The following is a 27123-nucleotide window of genomic DNA, read 5'->3' on the forward strand; positions in this document are numbered from 1 at the left end:
TCTTTTGTGCACGATATCGAATGGTGTACCCAGACAGGTACGCACCTGGTGGATGTGCCTCGAGTGTGTATCTATTATTACGAACAGAGAACCGATTATAAACTCGGCGAATATTACGAAACGAATAATACGGTGTTAAGTGGGATACGTTTACGAGGTTCAAAACGAATCGACCTTTTTCTTCCATTTGTTTACTCGATCTGACGTAGTACGAAGCAGGAATATATCTTTTCTTTTTTTCAATAGAAAGATATTTACTACGTATAAGTAGCTTTTCTTTATTTTAAGTAAATTCTTGAAAACGATCTTTTATTTTTCACTACGACAAAGGTACGTACCTGTAATCCTTTCGTGACTAACGAGACAATTACGTTCCAAGGTAACTTCTAGAAATACTGCTGAGTTATTACGTATAATTTTTCTGACATCACTGAGAACTTTTGAAACGTGTCTCGTTATGAATGAGATTTCTCTACGTCTCATCCCGCGTTTCTCTTCGTTCGAAAGATCTTTGTTTCAACTAATAATATTTATGTCAACGTACCGCTTATTTGCTCTTAGTCTTACTCTTAGTTTTCCTGTCGAAACGCAAAAATTGCCTCGGCAGCGTTATTTAGAATGCAAGTCTAAAATAATTGAGTCGATGTGTTATACGCGTCAGTAGCGTCGAATGTACTGTTTCCTTTAGCTTATTTTTTTCTAAATCTGAACTAAGTCCACGCAATTATATCATTACGTTACTCATTAAAGATTTCAGAGTAATATAAGAAGTGAGAGAAATACGAATGTTTCTAATTGTACAAATTATAGGAATGCGGCCGCGTCAGAGTTAAAAAAAAGAAGGAGACTCCTTCGCGAAATTGTTAAAGTGTCTGGAGGAGCCTCTTTTTGTTCGATCGGCTGACAACTGTGTTACTACCGCTATATTAATCATCCACTTCCTCTAGCAAACGAATTTACAAGCGGTTGCGAGAGTCTCTTTGACCGGGCAGAAGGTCGTGGAGCTTTTTCTTCCCAGTCAAGGTGAAGGTGAAAACTCGGTGCTGATGAGATTCTTCAGAAAAAGACAAAGAAGACGACGATTGCCGGTGGTTGCTTACATCGAGGAAGCTTAACAAGGAGTTCCGTGTATTTGAGACTGTCGAATCCTTTGGCAACGAATGTTTGTATCAGATATATCATGTGCTAAAGGATATTTCAAAGTCAGACGAATGTGTTCCACGGATCGTCATATTTCTCTCGGAAGCAAATATTTTAACGGTACAAAGCTACAGACAAGCGTTGAGCTGCGAATAAATGCGTATAAAGGGAGTAAGTATGCGAATTGTAGGATTTTAGAGGTTGACGGTGGAAACGGAAGCCTGGCGCTCTCACGTCGAAGGACAAAGAGCTTGTTGTCTTGCGGTACCGTTTCTTTCAGTCATGTTTCCACGACTAGTCGTAACTGGGACGGTCCTAGTTTCCTTGATTGTAGTTGGACTTTGCCTACTCCCTTTTTTATAACTAGCTGGTCGCCTTGTTTGATCGATTACGTTAGTTCATGTTAAATACGCTATTATGTAATATTATCTCGTTGCTTTGGCCGATCGATTAAAATTTAAAAGATCGTCCGAGAAGCGTCTATTTAATTTCTTCTATGGGAATAACGAAGAAACAATTCGTTAGACATCTCGACGATTCCAATGTCTCTCGCGACGACGAAATCTTCAACTTTTAACTTCCCTTGCTTCAACCGTCAATTATCTATGAAATCTTTTTTCGTAAAATTGTTGGACAATTAATTTTAGAGCAAAATTAATGAAAATAGAGCAAGAGAAAAAGACGACGATGCGAAGACGCAGTAAATCGACGTCTATAAGTAAGAGAGATGAGAAGTAGAAGAATGCTTCTTCCGTTGGAAGTATTGATTTATCAAGAAGTCAACCTACCGCGGGTTTCTTCTAACGAAAGAACGTACGTGTCGAGTAATTTTATAATTTCTTTTTAAATAGCGCGTATCGCTCTCTTAGCGTAAAACAATTTATTTCCGTAAATAGATATAACTCGGAGTAACACAGTGGTATTAATAATACACGTGAGCAATAAATAAGAAAATGTTAACAAGTACCAAAAAAAAAAAAAAAAAAAAAAAAAATAAAAAAGAAAGGAAAATTTAAGAGCAGAATCTACAAGCGAAGATCATAACATTTCTCAATATAATCGCATTTTCTACCTCGCTCTTTTATCATTCTCGTGCTTCTTTTTAGAATGTAAACGGTTACGCGAACTACGGTTTCAGCCTATGATTATCACAAACTAGCTACGTAATAGGCGTAATCATTTAACATTTGTGTACGCAAGAACTTTTTTTTCCAAATCACCTTGCAAGCAACGGTATTGCAGCTATTAATTTTCCATGACATCCTGTGTCACTTAGAAGTTACTTGCTCCATCATCTGCGTATATATTTGAATACTTGAAGCATCATGAGTATAGTTGGATAGATTACAGAGAGCTAGGAATCAGATGCGAAGAGTTAATGAACGTTACAAGCGATCAAACTCGAATAAAAAATATGGAATTCTTCCCGGTACTGAAGTTCTTGCACGAGTCAATCCTACACTAGAGCGAGTAAAATTAACCTTCCTCGATGATCGTGTTATTCACTTTTGTGATTCACTTCACCCCGCCCACTGTTAGCCGTCGAGGCAGAGAGCTAATCTTTATACCCTTGCCCCGTTGGTTTGCTTCTCCTCTGCTTTCTGGCAACGCTCATTAAAGTATACCGGTGCTCGCATAATTGCTCTTAATTTACCGTAAGTGTCTGTCAGACACTAAAAGAATTTCATTCATCATTCTCGCTTTACTTTGTTCTGCTCCTTCGGTCTTCGGTCCGTTCAAACGATCGGTAAATTGGGTCGGCGAGCAATGTCGATTCTTTTTGTCGGATTGCTTGTGCAAAATATATCGGCTGACTTGAAAATACTATATGGAAAATTTTGTAAGTATCGAGCGAATGGAATATTTTCGTTAAATTTAGCGAACGATCGAAGATGTATGTATTTTCGTGTCGGAAGATTCTTTTGACAGGGTCGACGTAGGATTTTTATTCTTTCGTTCAAACCGATCCAGGAAAGTTTATCGAAAATGTCGTAAACCAGATAGACAGAGAAGCTTCATTTCGTTTGTTAAATCACAGTGGAACGGTTTGTATAATTGGAGTTCGTAAGATGGAGGAGTTCGTCAATTTCCCCTGCTACTTATGATTTTTCGCATAATAGAAGCTCACGTTCAGATAAGTGAACTCGATCATCAAAAGGTCAGTTAATGGGGCGTTGACTAAAATTTCGTTCCATTAAACGGCGTTCTGTTATTGTCACGGGAAATGAGATTTTGTGTTTTACTATGATAAACTACATGTCATTGGGGAACAGCGATCTTCCTGTACGGATTCATTTGTCGATATCCTCGCGGAGATCGATCAGTTTATTTAAAAAATCGCCCTGGCATTTACGAAGTGACTCAGTATTTGACGTTTGGTGATAATGGAGCTCAAGGTTTCTTTCAACGTCCAAAGAAATAGCGATTTATATATATTTATTTCGATCGAGACAGCGAAAGTAACAGTATAACGTTTATATTTATATTGGAAAGCGTTGATCTAAATATTGCACTGGAAACGCGATAACTTCTATTCTACGATTTGACTAGCTGGATGCGTTACGTGTCTAGTAAATGTTCTTTAAATGGCATTGCTCGGATGATTCATTCATTCCATGTTCGAATTACTTTTCTGATATAATCGTGCGGTTAGCGAAGCACAAAGAACATAGCTTGGGACGATTTTATTAAAAAAGAAATATAATAGATCAGCGTCAAATAAGTACAATTTTTTTTAGCCATCGACGAAACATTAATCTAGATATGTCCGAACATTTTCGCCTTTCTTATATTCTTCAAAATAATTATCATCTTCCCTTTACACTCGATCTAAACTGAATACAATATAATTAAATGTTCGTATCACTGTTACTACATTCCATTCAAAGGATAATCGTACATTTCGGAGAATATTGGATAGCAAAAAAAAAAAAAAGGAATGCTATGAAAATCACAAGATAAAATAAAATCATCTTCCAATCGTGTGGATAATTTGAATTTTTCAGAGAATTTTTAAATTATCGATGCAAATGTAATTTAAAGTACGCAACTCTCGTCGTTAGAACCGCGTACGAAAGTGCGATATCGGGGAAGGGTAGATTCGAGAGGAACAATCGCGTATCAAAGTTGAAAAAGACGAAGCAGAGATCACGATTAGACGAGCGTAGTTCACGTAGGCGGTTGAAATTCGAAAGTACGGACATATCCTGAGGCATCCGTGACCCCGTTGAGTCCTACTCTTACGAATCAAAGGTTAAGCAACGCGTGCAGGAACAGAACTAGGCAATTTTTCTTCTTTCTGGCTAACTCACGTGTCTACTCGAAACAGAATTTTTCTTCGTTAACACTTTGACTGTCACGTTGGTCATGTATAGCTGGCCACGGTGGTCGTTGGTGACCGGAGCGCTTGACCTTCTTACAATTGTAAAAATTGAATGAAAATTGACAGTTAGGACATTTTCAATATAACCGATAAATAGAAGATACTTTGAAATAAAAAGTGCCCCATTGAACAATTGAACAATTTTTATTAGAACATCGATAAAAAAAAAAAGAGAACAAATCTTGCATCTAAGGTGCATTGTGTTTACATCCATATCTTTCAGGGGTAATATACGAATATTATTATAAACACAGCTTAAAAAATAATCGTAAATGCTGCTTTATAATCACATAATTGAAGTTAGAAGTGTGAACATACCTTACTATTATATATAGAACGAGCAAGTACCGTTTACCAATATCTTCTACACGTTTCAACGATATATTCTGCGCGTTTTGCTTACGACGAAACAACGAATGCGAATGGTTTGTTGAAATAAACGAAGCCTTCTTATAATATGTCGCTATCGACTGTTACCAATGTAACCAATGAAACAATACACCGCGACCTCAAGATACCCACCGTCAAAGAGGAAATAGCAAAATATAGCGACAGATATAGCAAAAGAATCAACAAACACCGAAATTCCCTAATCACTGGACTACTCGATACGACGGACCAAATTCGCAGGCTGAAGAGGCACTACCCGCTAGACCTAAACGTTAGATTCATTTAATTATCCAAATTAAGCATATGCACTTACTTATAATACTTATAAATTATACCTATCTATAATAAGCATTAACTTATTGTAAATAAACAGCCATGTCACTGCGTCACGCCAGAAAAATTACTGAAAATTCTCAACGCGAGAATTGATTGTAATTTCAACAAATAAATTAAAAAAAAAAAAAATCGACTGTTACCAAAGCGCCACGGTGGTCACCCGTGACCACCAATAAGATAAACTGTCCATTGGAGAAGAATGTTGTCTTACATCGTCAATTTATTATTATTTTGCCATTATATGCTCTGAATAATAAAAATACTCTCGTGGCGTCCTCAGCGAAACGTGCGATTTCGGTGTGGCAGTCAAAGTGTCAAGAGATATCCATGTGGTCTTAAGGCGTTCTCTCACTTGGCTGAAACTCCGTTCCGCGCACGGCAACGAAATGTCACCGTGAAAGAACGACGCCCGTATCCACTTACCGTGGTTTTCCTTGAGTTTTTGCACGGCTACCCGCGCGAATACGTCGTAAGGTCGTGATATATTAGTCGCCGTGCACTTGTTGGAATCGAGGGAACTTTGAAGGACGTGGATCAAGAGCACGAGCCCTGTAGATCAGGCGAATTTAACTTAGTACGAAATTTAGCATCCGGTGTATCCTGCGGATGGAATCGAAGCTGGACGATCGTACGAAAACCCGGAACTGTGTTCGAACAACAACTTTTATAGATGTACGCGATATGCGAGAACTTGATAAATTTTCACAAAAGAAGCGGCGAAAAAATAACGATTTCCGAGGATGTCTGCGAAATTGGAATATCTTATCTTGGAAAAATAGATCGAGATTAGAGGTTTAGGTGTTTCGTAGACGAATCGAAAAAGTTAGAATAAATGTTAGAAAGGAGAAATGTTCTAGAAAGAAAGGTTCGACTGTAGAACGAAGAAACGATGATTTTCGAGGATAATATTTTCACGTGATTCTCGAAGTATCGACACTTTAGATAGGAATATTCGATTATCCGATTATTTCGACAAGTACATTCTAATTGTAGTTTTAGATGATAACAATTTTCTTTTTCTTACGATAAATTCTTACGATAACGATTACCATGAAAATTACGAAATGCAGTTAAGCTACTCTTAACAAGAATATTATAAAAAGTACATCTAAACCCTTCGCCTATTCTGCATTCTTTTAATCCATTTAAAAATAATCCCCAGAAAACTCGAATAAATCCAATTATTCCACACCTACAGCTCCACCATCACGCAGCTACGTATCGTTCTCAACTACGTACTTGGAGCGTGCAACTCGTTTCGTGCAACATTCTCTGCACAACTTAGCGTAATTATCTTCTCTTCTTTTCATCGCTACTCGTATGCAAGTACGATTCTCCTTACAAAGAACCAGAGGAATCTGAATTTCTAAAGAGACTCTGCGTTTTCTACTTGGCGTTATACAGCGCATTGAGCACGTGTGTACTATTTCCAGAGTACGATTCACGCAATCTCCGCCGAGATAACAATCGCGAAGCAATCTTATTTGCACGGGTTTGTCTCTTACGTGTTCCGTGTGTAATCTTGGTCAAATTCAGTTACAGTCGCTGGAAATCGATCAAAGTATCTGGACATTTTACGAGCGGTACGTATATCGTACTGTAATTAAAACACCTTTGAGATTAGCGGAGGCGAACGAAAGTGCAACTTTTCGATGCCACGAACGCGTGACTAATTCTAGATGTGTACGGAATAATATACCGTAGAAGTTATTCCTGGAACGGCAAATAAAGATTCTGCAGCAGCGTAACCGTGCATATTCTTCAATGAGAAACGGTGAACCTATTAATTGCGGATAAACGCTTGCAGATATTGTTGATAAGGCTGCGGATAAGTTGGAATCGTGTAAAAGACGAATCGCTATCGTTTAACATATATTAAGAATGAAACGGTGAAACGATATACGCGAGGTTTATGTACAGCGATTCACGTAGGTTTTCCAACGCTCCTAGTAATTTTTTATGTACATTTGTTATGTACATTTTTTTATGTTAAACATTTTGAAACAACACTGTCTTTTGCAAATAAAGTTTTTGGTACCGAAAGTTATGTTCAAAAAGAGAAAGAAGGAGAAATAGACGTAAATATCTATTCTATGCGTACACAGGAATCATCCTCTTTATTTTTCAATTTTTATTAACGAAAAAAATCAAATAACACGCACATCGATTATTTCTACGAAACGGCCGACTACTGGAAGCATACGTTTACTGCAAGATTCGTATCTATGTGACTTCTTTTCGAACAACCATACTTATCGTTCGATGAGAAAGTAATTCATTCGGAAAAGTTAATTATAAAAATTTAAAATTCAACGAGACTGCACGGTAATTGGATGTTCGACGTTCGCCGATTCTGATGGAAATGGTAAAGCACGCGTTTGAGACGCGAGTCCTTTTACAGAGCAACGTCAATCCGAGAATGAATAAAACATAATTGCGCGCATGATTTCATCCTGTCGATCGAGCAAACAAACTTTTATAGCGTATCGTTGATTGAAATTACATAATCGAGGCTTTCGATTGCTGCGAGCGAAGCGCGATGATAAGAATTCCATCGACTGTTCGCGCAATTTCCCTCAAATTCTTTCAGTTTGCCGAGGCGTTCTTTATTCTTCCTCCTGGTCGACAGATATAGTCGTTGGAATTGAAATTGCGCGCTTAAAACTACAGAAATGCGTAAATACTGTCTTATCTGTTAGTTTTATTTTAAGGTTGACGACGATACGTCGCGAGATAATTTTTCGAAAAAAAGCTACTAGACTGTTATAATTTCCTGCAACGATTCTATGCAGTCGCAAGAAGAGTAGAGAAACGAGGTATTTTTGTTCTCGACGAGCAGCGCAATGTTTATCAGATACGCTGCGCCACGTTATTGGACCGAAAAGTTATTTTTGGTCGTTACATCATATAAAATAAGACTTTTTATACTACCTGTATAACTGGTCAACAGTTTGTAGACTTTTAAAGAGTAAATATAATACGAAGAAACGTGTAATGAATCGTCTTTTAGCTACGTTTGTACGATTGTTTGTATAAAATCGCAAGAAAAATGCAAGGCTGACTGACGTATCATTATCACGAAAACTCGAGGAACTAGGCATTTATCAGATTACGTGGCGTTATTAGACTGAAAAATTATATTGGATCGTTACATCAGAGACTTTGTACGATGATTGCAAAGAACGGGTTTATCGCGATCAAATGGAAGGAAAGCAACGTACGATCGTATATTGTCAAGTGCACGTACCGCTTATTTCCAGACGTGTACCGTGAACAACTCGTTGCTTTACGTCCTGAGATCGTGTGGGAGTCGCTCGACGTGCGATTACATCACGCGAATGATGTCACACGTGCGAAATATGCACCAATGGCGTACGAAGCCGGCCACAGACGAACGAATAAACCGCTCGTCCCGTTCTTCGTATCCGCGAATTCGTTCCTTCCTGATACCGTAATCCGCAATTGAAACAAATTGTCGTTGGCTAGGTTGTTGATAGCAACTCATCGTTACGTCGACCAAATATGCTAATTACGTATGTACGTATATATGCAGAGTTATTTTAGCTGGAAGTTCTCGGATGGTCTTTTGTGTAGAAAAGTGGACAAAATGTTTGACATGTTTCGTATCAAGTATTTTTGCTCAGCGATTCTAACGAATTGAATTTAGCTCGTTTAATAATCAATCGTGATGACCAAACATCATTAACGTTGTCACCAGTAGAGCCAAACGTCACTGATACATAATGTATGATTTATAGATGTGCGTGAATGTACAGTGGCTACGAAAAGTATTTGAACGTTGAAGTATTGAATTAAGTATTGAAGTATTGAATTTAGCACGTTTAATAATCAATCGTGATGACCAAACATCATTAACGTTGTCACCAGTAGAGCCAAACGTCATTGATACATAATGTACGATTTATAGATGTATGTTCATGTACAGTGGCTACAAAAAGTATTTGAACATTAAAGTATTCAATTTAGCATGTTTAATAACATCGTGATGACCAGACATCATTAATGTTGTCACCAGTACAACCAAACGTCACTGACATACGATGTACGATTTATAGATGTAAGTGCATGTACAGTGGCTACAAAAAGTATTTGAACATTAAAGTATTCAATTTAGTATGTTTAATAACATCGTGATGACCAAACATCATTAATGTTGTCACCGGTACAACCAAACGTCACTGATACATAATGTACGATTCATAGATGTGCGTGAATGTACAGTGGGTACAAAAAGTATTTGAACGTTATTTCCGAATGAAGCGCCCCGTTACAAGCTTTTACATATTTTTGTTTCTTTTCATAGTATCAAATCTTTATAGCCGTGTGAAATTTTAATATACTTGGACCTATGTAATTAATTAGTGCGTAAATGATATAATAAATACAATAATGTAGAGTTCTCGTAATAATTACTCTTTATTTAATAGTGGCTAAGAATAAAACGTTTAATTACCACGTTTGTTTGATTTCATCGATTTCTAAAATTAAACAGAGAAAAAAGAAAGAAGAAAAAGCAAGAAAATTTTGTTCGAATATGAAAATTCTTTACGTATAAAAATCGGAACGTGATGTTGCTTTGTTCCAGGAGCACCCTTTCGAAGGGTAAGAAAGAAGTGAGTTGTTGGTCCGATTGACAAAATGACGACCGACATCTCGGTGGTGCGCGGGGGTTGGGACCCCACGCTACAACAAGAGATTGTCGATGAGTACGAATACGACGGGGGAAACTCGAGTTCGAGACTTTTTGAACGTTCACGCATCAAAGCTTTAGCTGGTACGTTCTCTTTTCCTTACTTGTTATCTTTATATTCGTTAACAAAAAACGAAACGTTTCTGTTTGATAAATGGTTTCCAATTTTTGTAGTATGGAGTATTTTCATTCATGAATTTTGAAAAAACGTGAATGTGATCGAAAAGTACGGTTGGTGCATAGCAGCTTTATTTCGTAAATTCTTGTATATTATACGTAACTTGTAAGATGCAATTTGTAAATGGCCATAAGAGGCATACTTTGTATACGAATAAATTTTAGTAGATCGTTGATGATTTACACGATGATGTATCGTTAATTATTTGTGAAATTAAAACGTCAAAGCTAGCTTTGCCACATCCTTTGATATAGATACTGGGTTGATAAGTGCACGCTTTAAAGTGTGTGGCTATCGTAGAAAATGTTTAGTAGTAGCCTTCCGGTGAATCTAAAATCATTGAGTGAGCACTTGAGGGTATTATAAGAATGTATAGAAAAATAAATATCGCAACAGATATCGTGAGATAGATAGCCTGAATTTATTAGAAATGAACTACGATACAGTTGTGGACGACCTGAGAGGTAGAAATAGAAAAGCGATTTTAAAACATTGCGATTTAATAAATTTTCTATACTTACGTTCTTTTTTTAAATCAATTCTGTAATTAAAATGTTGTTATAATATTTATTCAATTTTCTATTTTCGTGTTTCTTAAACCAGGTGAACGTGAATTGGTACAAAAGAAGACTTTCCAAAAATGGGTCAATTCCCATCTGGTTCGGTGTTCATGCCGAATTGGCGATCTATACGTCGATCTTCGAGATGGCAAAATGCTCATCAAGCTTCTCGAGATTCTCTCCGGAGAACGTTTACCACGACCTACGAAAGGAAAAATGCGAATCCATTGTCTAGAAAACGTCGATAAAGCGTTGCAATTTCTTCGGGAGCAACGAGTGCATCTAGAAAATATGGGATCTCACGACATAGTCGATGGAAATCCTCGTTTGAGTCTTGGTCTCATCTGGACCATTATCCTGCGATTCCAAATTCAAGACATTACCATCGAAGAAACGGACAATCAAGAAACGAAATCAGCGAAAGACGCTCTACTTCTTTGGTGTCAAATGAAAACTGCTGGATATCACAATGTAAATGTACGAAATTTCACTACATCCTGGCGCGACGGTTTAGCCTTCAACGCCATCATCCATAAACACCGTCCGGATTTGATCCAGTTCGACAAACTTTCCAAATCAAATGCTATTTACAATTTAAACAACGCGTTCAATGTAGCCGAAGACAAGCTTGGTCTGACCAAACTTTTAGATGCTGAAGACATATTCGTCGATCATCCTGACGAAAAATCAATCATCACTTATGTAGTCACGTATTATCATTACTTCTCAAAGATGAAACAGGAGACCGTGCAAGGTAAAAGAATAGGCAAAGTGGTTGGTATTGCCATGGAGAATGATCGTATGATACACGAGTACGAAAGTTTAACCAGTGACCTATTGAGATGGATAGAAGGCACCATAGAGGCTTTAGGTGATCGTCGGTTTGCTAACTCTTTAGTAGGAGTGCAATCTCAGCTCTCCCAATTCTCTAATTATCGTACTGTAGAGAAACCTCCGAAGTTTGTCGAGAAAGGCAATCTGGAGGTGTTGCTGTTCACTTTACAGTCGAAGATGCGAGCCAATAATCAAAAACCATATACGCCTAAAGAGGGTAAGATGATCTCGGACATTAACAAAGCGTGGGAGAGGCTAGAAAAGGCGGAACACGAGCGTGAATTGGCTCTGCGTGAAGAATTGATTCGTCAGGAGAAATTGGAACAACTAGCAGCTAGATTCAACCGAAAGGCTAGCATGAGAGAGACCTGGTTGTCCGAGAATCAACGTTTGGTTTCTCAGGATAATTTCGGTTTCGATTTAGCTGCTGTGGAAGCTGCAGCCAAGAAGCACGAGGCCATCGAGACAGACATCTTTGCGTATGAAGAACGAGTTCAAGCTGTTATGGCTGTTTCACAGGAATTGGAAGCTGAGAATTATCACGATATCGAACGTATTAATGCTCGGAAAGACAATGTTCTTAGATTGTGGAATTATCTGCTCGAATTGCTTCGTGCTAGAAGGATGAGATTAGAGTTGTCTTTGCAGCTCCAACAGAACTTCCAAGAGATGTTGTACATTCTAGACAGCATGGAAGAAATAAAAATGCGTCTGTTGACCGACGATTATGGAAAGCACTTGATGGGCGTCGAGGATCTTTTGCAGAAACATTCTCTGGTAGAAGCTGATATCAACGTGTTGGGCGAAAGAGTGAAAGCTGTCGTTCAACAGAGCCAGAGATTCTTAGAACACGGAGAAGGTTATCGACCGTGTGATCCAACTATCATTGTTGAACGCGTACAACAGCTCGAAGACGCGTACGCTGAATTGGTACGCCTGGCAGTCGAACGCAGAGCCAGATTGGAAGAGTCTCGTAAATTGTGGCAGTTCTATTGGGACATGGCTGACGAGGAGAATTGGATAAAGGAGAAGGAACAGATCGTATCGACTGGAGACATTGGTCACGATTTGACGACTATAAATCTGCTGTTGTCCAAACACAAAGCATTGGAGAATGAAATCCAGTCTCATGAACCGCAATTGATGTCTGTGGCTGCTGTTGGAGATGAACTGGTTCGTCAGAAACACTTTGGTTCTGATAGGATTCAGGAGAGACTTCAAGAAATTCTGGGAATGTGGAATCATCTCCTGGATTTGGCCGCTTTCAGAAGGAAGCGCTTGGAGGAGGCTGTAGACTACCATCAACTGTTTGCAGATGCCGATGACATTGATATTTGGATGCTGGATACACTACGACTCGTCTCATCGGAAGACGTTGGCAGAGACGAAGCCAATGTCCAATCGTTGTTGAAGAAACACAAAGATGTGACAGATGAACTCAAGAACTACGCTACAACTATCGATCAGCTTCGTCAGCAGGCATCGTCTCTTGGTGAGCAGGATGCTAAGTCACCGGAAGTGCTGGAAAGACTGGACTCCATAGACTCCAGATACAAGGAACTTATGGAACTCGCCAAACTTCGCAAACAGAGATTGTTGGATGCATTATCATTGTACAAGTTGTTCAGCGAGTCAGACGGAGTGGAGCAATGGATCGGTGAGAAGAATAGGATGTTGGAGACTATGGTACCGGCGAAGGATATCGAAGACGTTGAGATTATGAAGCACAGATACAATGGTTTCGAAAAGGAAATGTATGCCAACGCTTCTCGAGTTGCTGTGGTCAATCAACTCGCAAGACAATTATTGCACGTTGAACATCCCAATTCTGAGCAGATCGTTGCACGTCAGAACGAGTTGAACCAGAAATGGGCTGAGCTCCGCGAGAAAGCAGAGAACAAACGTGACGAATTGAACTCTGCTCATGGCGTACAGACCTTCCACATTGAATGCCGCGAGACAGTATCTTGGATCGAGGATAAGAAACGTATCCTTCAACAAACAGACAGTTTAGAGATGGATCTGACTGGAGTCATGACCTTGCAACGTCGACTAAGTGGAATGGAGCGCGACCTGGCAGCCATCCAGGCTAAATTGGACGCCTTGGAAATGGAGGCTCAGAATATCCAACAACAGAATCTGGAAGATCCTGAGGTGATCAAGGGAAGGATTGATCAGATACACACTATTTGGGAGCAGTTGACACAGATGTTGAAGGAACGTGATGCAAAATTGGAAGAAGCAGGTGATCTTCACAGATTCCTCAGAGATTTGGATCACTTCCAGGCTTGGTTACGCAGGACACAAACTGATGTGGCCAGCGAAGATACTCCAACTACCTTGGCTGATGCTGAGAAACTCTTGACACAACACCAGAATATTAAGGAAGAAATTGATAATTATACCGATGACTACCAGAAGATGATGGAGTACGGCGAAAGATTGACCAGCGAAGCTGGTGATGGTGATACACAGTACATGTTCCTTAGGGAGAGATTAAACGCCCTGAAGATGGGCTGGGAAGATTTACGCCAGATGTGGGTCAACAGAAAGATCTTACTGTCCAATTCTCTTAATCTGCAAATCTTCGATCGCGACGCACGCCAGGCAGAAGTGCTTTTGTCCCAGCAAGAGCACATTCTCGCTAAGGATGAAACGCCGGCGAACTTCGAACAAGCGGAGCACATGATCAAGCGTCACGAGGCGTTCATGACCACGATGGACGCGAACGACGAGAAAATCAACTCCGTGGTGCAGTTCGCCGGACGACTTGTCGACGAGGGCCACTTCGCGGCGGACAAAGTCAAGAAGAAGGCAGAGAGCATTAACGAGCGTCGTCGAATAAACCGAGAGAAGGCGAATCAGTATATGGAGAAACTCAAGGATCAGTTACAGTTGCAGATGTTCTTACAGGATTGCGAAGAATTGGGAGAATGGGTTCAGGAGAAGCACATCACCGCTCAAGATGAAACTTATAGAAGTGCCAAGACGGTGCATAGCAAGTGGACAAGGCACCAGGCGTTTGAGGCCGAAATCGCGAGTAATAAGGATCGTCTGCAGCAATTACAACAGGCTGCTGAAGAATTGATTCAACAGAAGCCTGATTTAGCTGAGATCATCAAGCCTAAGGTGGCAGAATTGGCTGACCAGTTTGAGGAACTTGAGACTACTACTCATGACAAAGGTGAACGCCTGTTCGACGCCAATCGTGAAGTCCTTATTCACCAGACTTGCGACGATATTGATTCTTGGATGAACGAACTGGAGAAACAGATTGAAAGCACGGATACTGGTTCTGATTTGGCATCGGTGAATATCTTGATGCAGAAGCAACAAATGATCGAAACTCAGATGGCTGTGAAAGCGAGACAGGTTACCGAGTTGGACAAACAGGCTGAACACTTGCAACGTACGGTGCCTGACGACAAGATGGAGGAGATTAAGTGCAAGAAGGAGAAGGTGGCTCAGAGATTCGCCCAACTGAAAGCACCATTGATCGATCGTCAACGTCAGTTAGAGAAGAAGAAGGAAGCTTTCCAGTTCAGGCGCGACGTGGAAGACGAGAAGCTCTGGATCGCCGAGAAGATGCCTCAGGCTACCAGTACGGAGTATGGAAATTCATTGTTTAACGTGCACATGCTTAAGAAGAAGAACCAGTCTCTGCGTACTGAGATAGAGAACCATGAACCCAGAATCAATCTGGTCTGCAACAACGGACAGAAACTTATAGACGAGGGCCACGAGGATAGTCCTGAGTTCCAGAAATTGATACCCGAGTTAACCGAGAAATGGAAGGAGCTGAAGCATGCTGTAGACGACAGGAACAAGCATCTCTTGCAAAACGAAAAGGCACAGCAGTACTTCTTTGACGCGACAGAAGCGGAATCCTGGATGAGCGAACAAGAATTGTATATGATGGTAGAAGACCGTGGCAAGGACGAAATTTCAGCCCAGAACTTGATGAAGAAACACGAGTCTTTGGAACATGCCATGGAAGATTATGCAGAGACCATCCGCCAGCTTGGAGAAACCGCCAGGCAGCTCATTAACGATCAACATCCTCTTGTTGACCAGATTGCTGTGAAGCAATCACAAGTAGACAAACTGTACGCTGGTTTGAAAGATCTTGCTGGCGAACGTCGAGCTAAATTAGACGACGCTCTTCAATTGTTCATGCTGAATAGAGAAGTGGACGATCTTGAGCAGTGGATCGCAGAAAGAGAATTGGTAGCTGGAAGCCACGAATTGGGTCAGGATTACGATCATGTGACGCTCCTTTGGGAGAGGTTCAAAGAGTTTGCTCGAGATACCGAGGCGATAGGCTCGGAAAGAGTGGCGGCAGTGAATGGAATTGCAGATTCTCTAATGGCAAGTGGTCACTCCGATGCTGCTACTATTGCAGAATGGGAGGATGGTTTGAACGAAGTCTGGCAAGATCTGCTGGAATTGATCGAGACTCGTACGCAAATGCTGGAAGCTAGTAAAGAACTGCACAAGTTCTTCCACGATTGCAAAGACGTGCTTGGAAGAATCTTGGAGAAACAGAACGCTATGTCTGACGAATTAGGTCGCGACGCTGGTTCAGTCTCAGCTCTGCAGAGGAAGCACGCCAACTTCATGCAGGATTTATCCACGTTGCAGAGCCAGGTGTCGCAGATCCAAGAGGAATCTGCTACGTTACAGGCTAGTTATTGCGGAGACAAGGCTAGAGAGATCACTAATCGTGAAGGGGAGGTAGTTGCTGCTTGGAACAATCTTCAATCGCTTTGCGATGGTAGAAGAACGAAACTGGAGGATACCGGTGATCTGTTCCGATTCTTCAACATGGTTAGGACTCTGATGATTTGGATGGATGATGTAGTTCGTCAGATGAACACTTCGGAGAAACCTCGCGACGTTGCTGGAGTGGAGTTACTAATGAACAATCATCAAAGTTTAAAAGCCGAAATAGATGCTAGGGAGGACAATCTGATGGCGTGTATCAATCTTGGGAAAGACTTGTTAGCCAGGAACCACTATGCTAGTAGCCAGATCAAGGAGAAATTGGCAGCTTTAACTGATCACAGAAACGCGTTGCTGCATAGATGGGAGGAACGTTGGGAGAATCTACAACTGAGTAAATATATAGATATTTTGATTGAACTATTATAATTTATTGTGGATTTTTATGCATTTATAGGAAATTTCAAAGTACAAAAAATCTTTAAAATATCTCAGATAGAATATAGATTATAAGTAGGTGAAATACATTTTTTAATAGTGTTCGTAAAAATACGAATCTACATAAATATCCGCAGTCTATTTATCGTGTCAGAAATGATATGGTCACCTTATTAATGATGTCTGCGTATTATTGTAGTTTTGGAGGTCTATCAATTCGCAAGAGACGCAGCGGTTGCTGAAGCATGGTTAGTCGCCCAGGAACCATACCTTATGAGTCAAGAACTTGGCGTAAGTAATGTTAAATTAATTTCTAACATAATTCTTTAACGATGTTAATAATATTTGACGAAAATTAATGATATAATAAATGTAATTGTTACAGCACACGATCGATGAAGTGGAGAATCTGATTAAGAAGCACGAAGCGTTTGAAAAATCGGCAGCTGCTCAGGAAGAAAGGTTTAGTGCCTTGCATCGACTCACTACGGTTAGTGTTTTTTCTATGAATGAGAAATATTGATTTGTACAATTTATTCAATGAAAACATTTGTACGTGCTACAGTTTGAGTTGAAAGAAATGAAGAGGAGAGAACAAGAACGAGAGGAAGAAGAAAGACGCAAGAAGGAGGAGGCCGCAGCAGCCGAGGCAGCTCGATTAGCTAAAGCAACACCGGTAACTAGTCCAGACGAACCACCGAGCGAAAGGTACCATTAAATTTTAATAATTTTCATTATATGTTTTGCTTCGTATTTAGCTAGTAAAATGAAAAATATTTACAATTAGCCAGTAATAAAATTATATGTAGCACTGGATCTAAGATATAATAAAAAAATTATAATATAAAACGAATAAAATATTGTAATGGTAACTAGGAAATAATATTAAGGAATATACGGTATAACAGAGTATAATAATTTTTGCATAACAGAGCCGAAGCAGAAGGTGTACCAACTGGAGAACGTCCCGCCGGAGAAGACGAATCACATGGTAAGATAATAACACATGTACTGCATAATGTCTTTTTATCTAAAGACAGTTTGATAAGAGTGTCGTATACGTTGCATTGTAATGTTCACTTTTCAGTGCATTAGAGAATACGAATAGCAATAATCTATTCAAAAAACCGATTAAGATACCTAAGAAAGATAACATTTTCTTTAGATGCTTTAAAACGATATTATCAGTAAATATCTCAATCTAATGTCTTGCAAAAACAACGATAATGCGGGATTGATGATCGTTGAGCGCTCGATTCTACTATAAAGAATGAATAGAAACGTTTTTTTTTCTCTTCTTTTTTTTTTATTGTTGTACTAATACAATATGTATCGTCCGATTTTGCTTTCCACGTATTTTGTACACTTAACTCTCAGGCGACTGGTTTTACAAACTGGTTTGTTTGGATAAGCATGAAATTGCTAACAGCACGTTTATTTTTGCCTTTTTCTCTTTCCAACCTATTATCGCCATTGTGACTCCGTTCCAAATGGAAATCCAATGAATCCCAATTATCGATTCTATCCTATAACGCACCTTAAAATGCGGCACGGAATGCACAAATCGCAGTGGCACATCGCAAGGCTTCTACACGTACACCACAACCTCAAGACAAGCCCAAGGAAGGTGAGTGTCCTGATGAAACAAATATCGTCATCTTTTCGCTAGAAATTTTGTCTTTATTTCCAAATGATTATTTCAAACAGATTGTTTTTTTTTTTACCTTTTATGTGACTATATATATATATATACATGTGTATCTATTATATGATCAACGTCATATAACGTATTGTGTTTGTACCATTTTGATGACCATTTAATGCATTACACATCCGCTAATTTATTTATCGTATTTTCTACTTCATTTCTTTGCACAATTCATTTTTACATCACTCGATTTCTTTCATTGTGGCTAACGAAAAGTGCAAAGAATTAAAAATCTTTTTCAGAATATAGGGAAATCATTGTATGTTATGATACAGTATATATTTTACTAATTTTATTATCGTTTCTTAATGACAACACTCTATTAAATACCAGTGCCTTTTTTTTATAGAAGACGATCTAGTTTTTCGAGAATGTCGTGCAATTATATGTTGCTGAATGTTTGTTCAGCAGTAGTAACTACGTATCTGTAGTTGGTCTATAAACGAGGCTCTGATATTTGATGATTGAATTGCACTTTATATATAGATCCCGCTATATCGATCCTTTAAGCTGGTGATGGAGCATAAAATCAAATCATCTGGCAGCGTTTTACAGCAGATTTTCTTTAGTTTCTTTCCACGGAGATATTTGCCCGAATTGTGCAATTATATTTTGTAAGAAATAATGTAAACCTTTTACTCTTTGCAGAAGCATAAAAACTAGCTTCTGAAATTGTAATTTGATCTTTACACAATTCAGGTCATTCTCATAAATTTCATATGTTCTGTCTTTCAGCATATTCGTAGGCAAATTACTACTGTTTCTCGCTATAATCGCAGCTACGAACCTTTACTTGCTTTTATTAACTATTTTAGCAGGTGATGGAGTTATTCTACCTGAGACACACGAGCATTTAAAAAAAAATTATTAATAATATTTCAACCGACATTACGAATATTTTTCAATTAAAATTGAATTTTGCATGAATTATACAGACATATTCAATATTTATTATATCGATTATATACATTTCTATTATACACGAGTTAATATAATAATTTTTCAAATAAAAGTGGTGGGTACAAATTACGTAAATTAAGTTCTTTCTCTCGATTAATAGTATACAACAAAATTTAATCTTTATTTGAAAGGTAAGCACACACACAGTGACTTATATGAAAGTTAGTATTCAAATATAACTTGAACTTTGAAGTATGTTTGTATGTGTATCTAACATCTTTCCTATGCAATAGCAGATGCTTTTAGAGCAGCTTGTCTGTTTATTGTTGATCCATCGTAATCTAAAATCCTTATTTCATCTTTGTTTCATTCCACAGTGCTTAACAATCATTCATTATATCTCTCGGAGTGTTCTTTGCTTATTTTAACAAGTAATTTGAAAAATGTATTGTTTAGTTGGTCGTGTTAGATGTTTTGCTTTCATAGAGTGATGCCTTCACTCTCAGTATAATACGATTCCAAAGTATAGCATGTTATAATCGGTGTGATGGTATATAGTGCATGCTCAGAAACCTGCACGTCTATCCATGCGAGGAGAAGAAACACCACCTGCCACCACCCCCTTGAAACCTTCGCAAGGTCTGTCTAGTCCAACAAGTAAGTCCATTTTAAGGATCAATGTCTTCTTTATTTGTCATTCACAAAAAACTTATAAAATACATCATACTAAAAATTATAATCCAAAGATCAATAGGTCGTCTAATAATACTCGAAGAATTCTTTTCCAGAATTTCATCGCATTAAAATAATTAATTCCAATATTAAAAAAAGAAGTACAAAACATAGAGAATCTCCCTCTGAATAAGATTAAACTTGGAAAAGCTCTGCTTCTTCAGTGGCGTTCGTGAAGATACGAATTTGCATATACATTGGCGATCTAACGATTACGTGCTGAAATAGTTTAGCTCGTCGCTTGTATCGTTTAATTTCTCTCTTGGACCCGCAGGACAGACGCCTCCAAATTCGTCGATGAATTCACACGCCTCCAAGATCCTCAGAGTCTCGTCGACAGAACGAGACATGGAAATCTCACTGATCGCGATATGTCGAATCAATTGGTTTCTATCGATGACGAACAGTCCCTTAAGGCATATTCCTTCTTTTTCATCCAGTACTCCGTACATTCTCGATATATTCTGATTCTTATCGGATAAAAAGGGTATTTTCATTTCGCCCAGACCACCTTGCTTCCGGGGTGTAATGATCCATGCTAGATGTGCGTACGGAGAATCCGTAGAAATGGCAATTACCTCGCAGCCTGTTTGTCATTTCCAGCGAAATTGAATATTTGAATTCCTTGGTGTTATATAATAATTGTACGAAGTAGAGAGAGATGCAAAAGATAACGAACAGAGTAACACATTCAATTTATGAATGTATAATTATATATATGTCGGAGATGAAAGAACATCGGGATTTCCCGTGCGGAATGTTAGGAAAAACCCCGATACTCTAGTCCAGACTTTTACTATAGCTGCATTTAAGTAATAAAAATAAGAAATAGTTTTAATGTTCCAATCTGACTTTATGACGATAGGTTCGGGCTCGATGTGACATAGCGGGTCACTAGACGTAGCCACGGTCACGGGAGGGACATGTACCCGACAGAGGTATGAAATGATCATATGGCTCTCCTTGAAAACAAAGATTGACCCGAGAAGTGGGGACAAGACTATATAAGGGCAGTTTCTTTTGGATTACGAGTGAGTTAGTTTGTTAGTTAGTCGTTGGACGAATTGCTGATTGAGAAGTTACCCGAATCGAGTATTACGTTGATACTTGTCCTCCCGTGGACCGTGGATTCGTCATCGAACCTGAATTCGTTGTCACCATCATCTCGACCATCCTATCGCCATTACTCATAGCCTCTTGTAGTGCCCCCATTTGTACCGATAAATATTAGCTACATCCGCGACGGTAAAGTAAGTAAAGGTTCATCGAACGCCCCAAAATGCCATCTTGACTCCGACATATATATATATATATATATATATATATATATATATATATATATATATATATATATATATATATATATATATATATATATTTGTATCTTGAATTTCGAAATTAAAAGAGGAAAGTAAAGGAAAGAAAATAAGAGATGAGTAGCGTATACCTAATTTATTGAATTCTTCGATACGATCATTGAATTGTATGATTTCCGTAGGGCAGATAAAAGTGAAATCGTAGGGATAAAAGAGCAATATCAGATATTTTCCCTTGTAATCTTTCAGGCATATTTCTTTCATTTTTAAGTCAATTATCGCGATGCCTGACCAGGCTGGTGCTGTAGTGGACAGCGCTGGTACCACGTGTACTTTTGGTTCATGCGGCTTTTGCGGTTGTTCGCCGCAACACAAGTCGCTCTGTTCTATTTTGCCTCTAAGAAACGGGTCGAAAGTCGTCATCATGCTACGTTATAGTGAAATTAATAGCCGTATAAAATAGATATTTCTTTCTATATAAACGCGAATATTGGCTAATATCGTTTCCATGAGCGAAAACAAAAGTTGGCAGATTTTCTCTATAAAAATGTCAATGTCACGGTAAACAAATTTCGAAAGTTTCTTCCCTCCTTCTGAAAAACACGATGTTCCGCAACAAAATCTAATCCTCACGGTATTTTTATTCTTCTTTATCGTCGTCAACAACCGCATACGTTGGGTTGATGCGACGTTAAAACTTATTAAAAGACAACGTTGCGAAGAGGAAACGAGCCATTTGTACAGTATATTTCTTTTTTCACATTCACAATTTGTCCAACTTGGACATTTGGTAGAATTTTTTATCTGTTTGATTATCATGTGGGTGGCTACCTCCAATGGGGTACCGTCTTCGTGTTTGTTAATATATATCCTTTGTGAGATCTGCTGGGTGTTTCCTTTTTAGTCTTCTTTCTATGGCTTTTGTACAGTATATGAACTGTCGTTATTGATTTAGGATTTTCAAGGAATACGTTAAAGCCTGTTCTGAGCGCTAGATTTCCGTAGCAATAACATCTTTATACAATAACTTTGTAATATACGGAAGATATAGGGAAATAGAAAGATTGTAGAATTTTAGAGTTATGTCTTTCATAGTAGATTATTAATTACAAATTAATATTACGAGGGAAAAATATGATAAGGTTTCATGAAACAGATACGTTAGCCGATCAATCACGAATATTATCATATCTTTCCCGTGTCGACTTTGATTAATTTCTCTGATTAAAAATCATCATCATCATCTTTTTTTACTTCAGTAGTAATAACACCTACCTGTTTAATAAATTGTCCAGCAGTTAGCAAATCTGGCAAAGTAGAGAAACGGTGAAGTTAAAAGATTGAAAGGATCGCTGTAACAAACAATTTAAATAAACCAACAAAAATCAATTAGAGATCAAATAGCTTTTTCGAACGTGATATAAATTCACAATCGAGCAACATTCTAACAATATCGCGATCATTTTGCAGTAAATACGATTTAAACATTGGAACCTCGTTCTTGTTATCGTAAACTCGTCGATCGTGCTTTGCCTAATTATAGTAATAAAAAAAAATCATGTTTGATAAAAGATTCGATGGAACAAATTTTCGAAAGCGGATCATATTTTTGCCAGAATTTGTATCTTGGCGGATAAAGTGAGTCTCGCATGAGCATGCGTTGCATGTGCAGCAAAACGATGCGAATTTAACAAACGTTCCTGTCCCTTACCTTCCTTCGACCACAATTCTAAAATAAAACTAGGCTGTCGATGTGACTCGATGTAAGTAGTTAATAACGTGGCGTGTGTTACGTGTGTCGTGTTAAAAGCTCCGAAAGGTGGAAGCGGTTCCGAGTCTGGTACTTTAAGACGTAAGGAACGTAGTCGCAGCAAGTCGCCGTTCAGGAGTTTCCGCTGGAGAAAGTCCGCCAAGTCGCCGAGTTTAGATCGAAGTGGCGTGAGTGACGATGAGCGCAGCATTTCCGGTAAGCAATTCTATTCAAACATCGTGCACACTGGAGTTTTTCTGCTACCGTTATGCCTACCCACCATTTTAATTACGATAATAGCTCGTTAATATCTCTTTAAGTTCGCTTGACAGTGATATGAATTTAATAAACGTTCGGTCACAGCAAAGTAAACTTAATGGAATTAACACTAGTTGATAATCGATCGAAATATATTAATAAATTAATTAACATTTTATTTAGGTAGTGATACGAGCCTCTGGAAGATAAACTTTCATATCGTCGAGCAACTATTAAACATTTTGCTATTCCAGCTTCATTGATGATCGCAGGAAGCGTTTCCTTAATTTCCTGAATTGTGTACGTGTGTCTGGAATACGTGTACGAGGGATGTTGAATGAAACATTAGGAATCTGGGCTATGGAAACGTTAATAATGTATGCATCCTTCTAATCATACGTGATCAGAATCAAGTTTACGATTGGTGCTGTACGGTGAATGCGTGTACATGTTTGGGTATCTCGATTGCATTCCGGCATTGTTTTATAACGTCTATCTGATTAACTGTTCAGGTCTTCCTACTTGAAATGGATTCCACCCAATGAATGTATAATTGTGTTTGCAGTTGTGTTACACGTTCGAAAGGAAACTGGATGTTGTAACGTAGATTACGTTCTTTTCTCTTTAACTCTTCGCATACTATTCGCCAAGTAGTATAGTTATTTTTATCTTCTGTCGTTTGTCAGTTTGACTTTAAATTAAATCCGATTTTACAGAACAACGAAGTCCCACCGATGATGAATTCGAGGGCGTGTTGCAACGAAAGCACGAATGGGAGAGCACAACGAAGAAGGCGTCTAATCGGTCCTGGCACAAAGTGTACATGGTCGTTCGTGGACAGAGCTTGTTTGTATATACCGACCAAAAGTCATACAAGGCAGCGCCTGATCAACCGTACAAGGGAGAGTCTCCTCTGGACCTTAGAGGAGCGACTATTACTGTGGCGAGCGATTACACTAAGAAGAAACATGTCTTCCGAGTAAAGTGAGTTCTGCTTGTAGTCCCAATATGACAGAGAGTGGGAAGAGGAGCAATATTTGGTTGCTGTTTGGCTTCACGCTAAGAATTTATATCAACGATTAAGGAGATTTTACAAAAACTTTTGCCACAGGGTCTGCAACTTTGTGATTTAATTAGGCATAATTGCCAATATATTCATAGAAATTACATAATATGACGAATACATATTTTGCTTGAAAAAGTTGATAATCCTGCTCTCTTCTTCCTGTGATCATAAACGTACAATTTAATATAAATACGATAGAGAAGTATCGATTAAAATTTCATATCTTTTAGGTCACAAAGCGGATCAGACTTCCTATTCCAGGCTAAAGACGATGCTGAAATGAACGACTGGGTTACCGTGTTGAACCAAGCAGCACAGGGTACATCAGGTGCGGGTACGTCTAGGGCGCACACTCTACCCGCGCCTACACAAGCCGAGACCAAGCGGCGTAGTTTCTTCACTCTCAAGAAAAAGTGAGTCTCTCGTTAGAAGTATCTGAAAAAAAAATTCGGCAAAAAGGCGACCGGATGACCGCGTGGGAAGATACGTAACGCCAACATATCACGTAAAGTAAAAAAAAAGAAAGAGATAGAAAGAGATTGATGGAATTCGATAGGAAACGAAATATCATTAGCTAAACGCTTCGTTGTTCAAATCTATTATTTTCGTTTAATCGTCGTTTCTTCTTAAATCGATTAAAAATTTTATAAAAACTTCTCGTTATTCATGTCATCTTCCGTGTCATCTGTTCTTCATGCTGATGATTGTCAAATCACTTTCTTTTACCTTTACGAGTCCATTACGAGTGCTGTGTCAATTTTTAACGCGAATCATTGTTAGTAAGCATCGTTAATTGCTCGTATTGGAGCATATTTACAGGGTGTGTATGTTTAACTATGGACTTTTTAATGTTTTTTCCTTTCTCTTGCATTAATCATTCAGTAATCTTCGTTTTTCGCTAGCTTCTCGTCATCTGTGCATTTCTGAGAGCTAAGTAAAACTCCGGTTAAAAGTTCCAGTTAAAAAGCGTGTTCCAAAATGTAGGTATTTTACAAATATTTTGCTTCGTTTTCAAAATATCATTGATCATCGTTATACGAGTGGCAAGGTGATCACCTCGGACCGATGAATTATTCACGATTGTTCTAAAGATTCGAGGTTTTCCCGTGTCATTACCATCTCACGGTATACGTTTAACGCTGGCAGACATTTTTCCATTTCATTCGATCACATTTTGCATTTATCATATTTTAGAAAAGCCAAAAAGTAGAAAGTGTGAAACCAATGAACTGTAAGAAAACAGTACACAATTGGAACAACATTTAGAGAGATTGCGGTGAGTCGCATAAATAATCATTAGATCATTTTTACCGTCGTACTACTGCACGATTTTCATTGATCATCGTTTACCAATTTTCTTTTCTCTATCCTTCTGTTACACCTTTTTTTTCTTTTTCTTTGGTTACATTTAATTAGCATATCTAAAAAAGTACAAGAGGAATGTTCTTCCAATTGTGAATGCGGAATGATATATATTATAATCGAAGTTCTCTACAAAAAGGAGAACCTGTACGTGCGGTGCTTAACTGTGTTTCATATGCGCGACCGTAAAAAGTTCCTTAGATAACGTTCAAGTCGCTAATTACAGTCATAACTCGTTATCCGTTATACATATATACTGTGCTCCATAATTATAAAACTACCCAAAGTTTTCAATTTTTGTACGGTATGTCCGCTAAAAATGGGGACTAACTATAGAACCAGCGTAGCAGAATATTTTACTATAAAGAATTGAAATTAAGGTAAAATAAAATGAAACTGTAACAATAATTTCTACAAGTTCTTCTTTTATAATTTTTATAACTTCTGTTTGCTTTTATATGCTTCTAATTAGATTTGGCGTTGTACCTATATAAAAATTGAGAATCTTAGGCTGGTCTTATAGTTATGAGATGCAGTATATATTCTTTCGAATGATAGCATTTATTAATTTTGAGAAAGATACGACAGCAATTTGAAGTGAAGTAAAAATTTGACATAAAAAGGGAGTGTTAATTTTTACTTTACTTTTTGCAAACACTATTGATTCTGTGAAAAATTCTACTCTCTATCTATAGAATCTAGCGAAGCTATGCATAATTGAGTGCTAAAAAGATTTGTCAAGTTACATGTTCCGGCATTAGTAAATTCTGAAGTTATTCTATTTGAAGGTTCTAGAATTTTATAATTATATAAATTATATAATTTAGCAAAGTCGATAAATGTCATTTGGATATAAACGTGTATGGATTATAGAAGACCAAATGAGAAACTAGAACGCAAATTAAAAAATGAAAAATATCGTATTTCAGCAAAGGATAGTTTTAATTTCACAAAGTGTAACGTGAGCGGATCAACGAATTGCGATGGATGATTATCATCCCTAAGCGAGCAGCTGTACTTTAGCGACAAAACATTTCCAGACATGAAAACCGAATATATGAAATGTACGAGTCAAATTTTGTCTCATTCGGGAAAAAACAAGAGGAAGAGAATATGAAACACAATCATTTTAATCATGTCACCAAACAAAGCTCAGTTCACAGGCGCTTTTTATCAGCATTTTTCATTGCTTTTTCATGAAACATTTCTTTCGTTCGCTCTAGTATAATGTATTGTTATTATTATATATATGCGTAGACACACATGATTTATTGTATATCATTGTTGGATTATATTGCTGCCATCCTTTTGTCATTGCTTCGTTATGTCATCATACATAT

At 38.2% G+C, this 27123-nt stretch overlaps 1 protein-coding gene across 5 annotated transcripts in view; it reads left to right on the forward strand.

Annotated features, from left to right (window-relative positions):
• LOC126865415 (spectrin beta chain) overlaps positions 1 to 27123 on the forward strand; it is a 40309-nt gene that overhangs the window by 9824 nt on the left and 3362 nt on the right. The window contains exons 2-12 of one of the 5 annotated variants that reach the window (XM_050617869.1): positions 9855 to 10043; positions 10741 to 16647; positions 16891 to 16982; positions 17077 to 17181; positions 17257 to 17399; positions 17624 to 17682; positions 18262 to 18318; positions 19858 to 19956; positions 23158 to 23313; positions 24072 to 24339; positions 24652 to 24834. In XM_050617869.1, coding sequence (XP_050473826.1) covers positions 9908 to 10043; positions 10741 to 16647; positions 16891 to 16982; positions 17077 to 17181; positions 17257 to 17399; positions 17624 to 17682; positions 18262 to 18318; positions 19858 to 19956; positions 23158 to 23313; positions 24072 to 24339; positions 24652 to 24834 — 7205 coding nt within the window. In that variant the 5' untranslated portion in view covers positions 9855 to 9907. The remainder of the gene's footprint in view (positions 1 to 9854; positions 10044 to 10740; positions 16648 to 16890; positions 16983 to 17076; positions 17182 to 17256; positions 17400 to 17623; positions 17683 to 18261; positions 18319 to 19857; positions 19957 to 23157; positions 23314 to 24071; positions 24340 to 24651; positions 24835 to 27123) is intronic. The other 4 variants (XM_050617870.1, XM_050617872.1, XM_050617871.1 and 1 more) reach the window with 4 other exon arrangements.

Source organism: Bombus huntii, chromosome 5 (assembly GCF_024542735.1).
Source record: "Bombus huntii isolate Logan2020A chromosome 5, iyBomHunt1.1, whole genome shotgun sequence".
Taxonomy (NCBI): Eukaryota; Metazoa; Arthropoda; class Insecta; order Hymenoptera; family Apidae; genus Bombus; species Bombus huntii.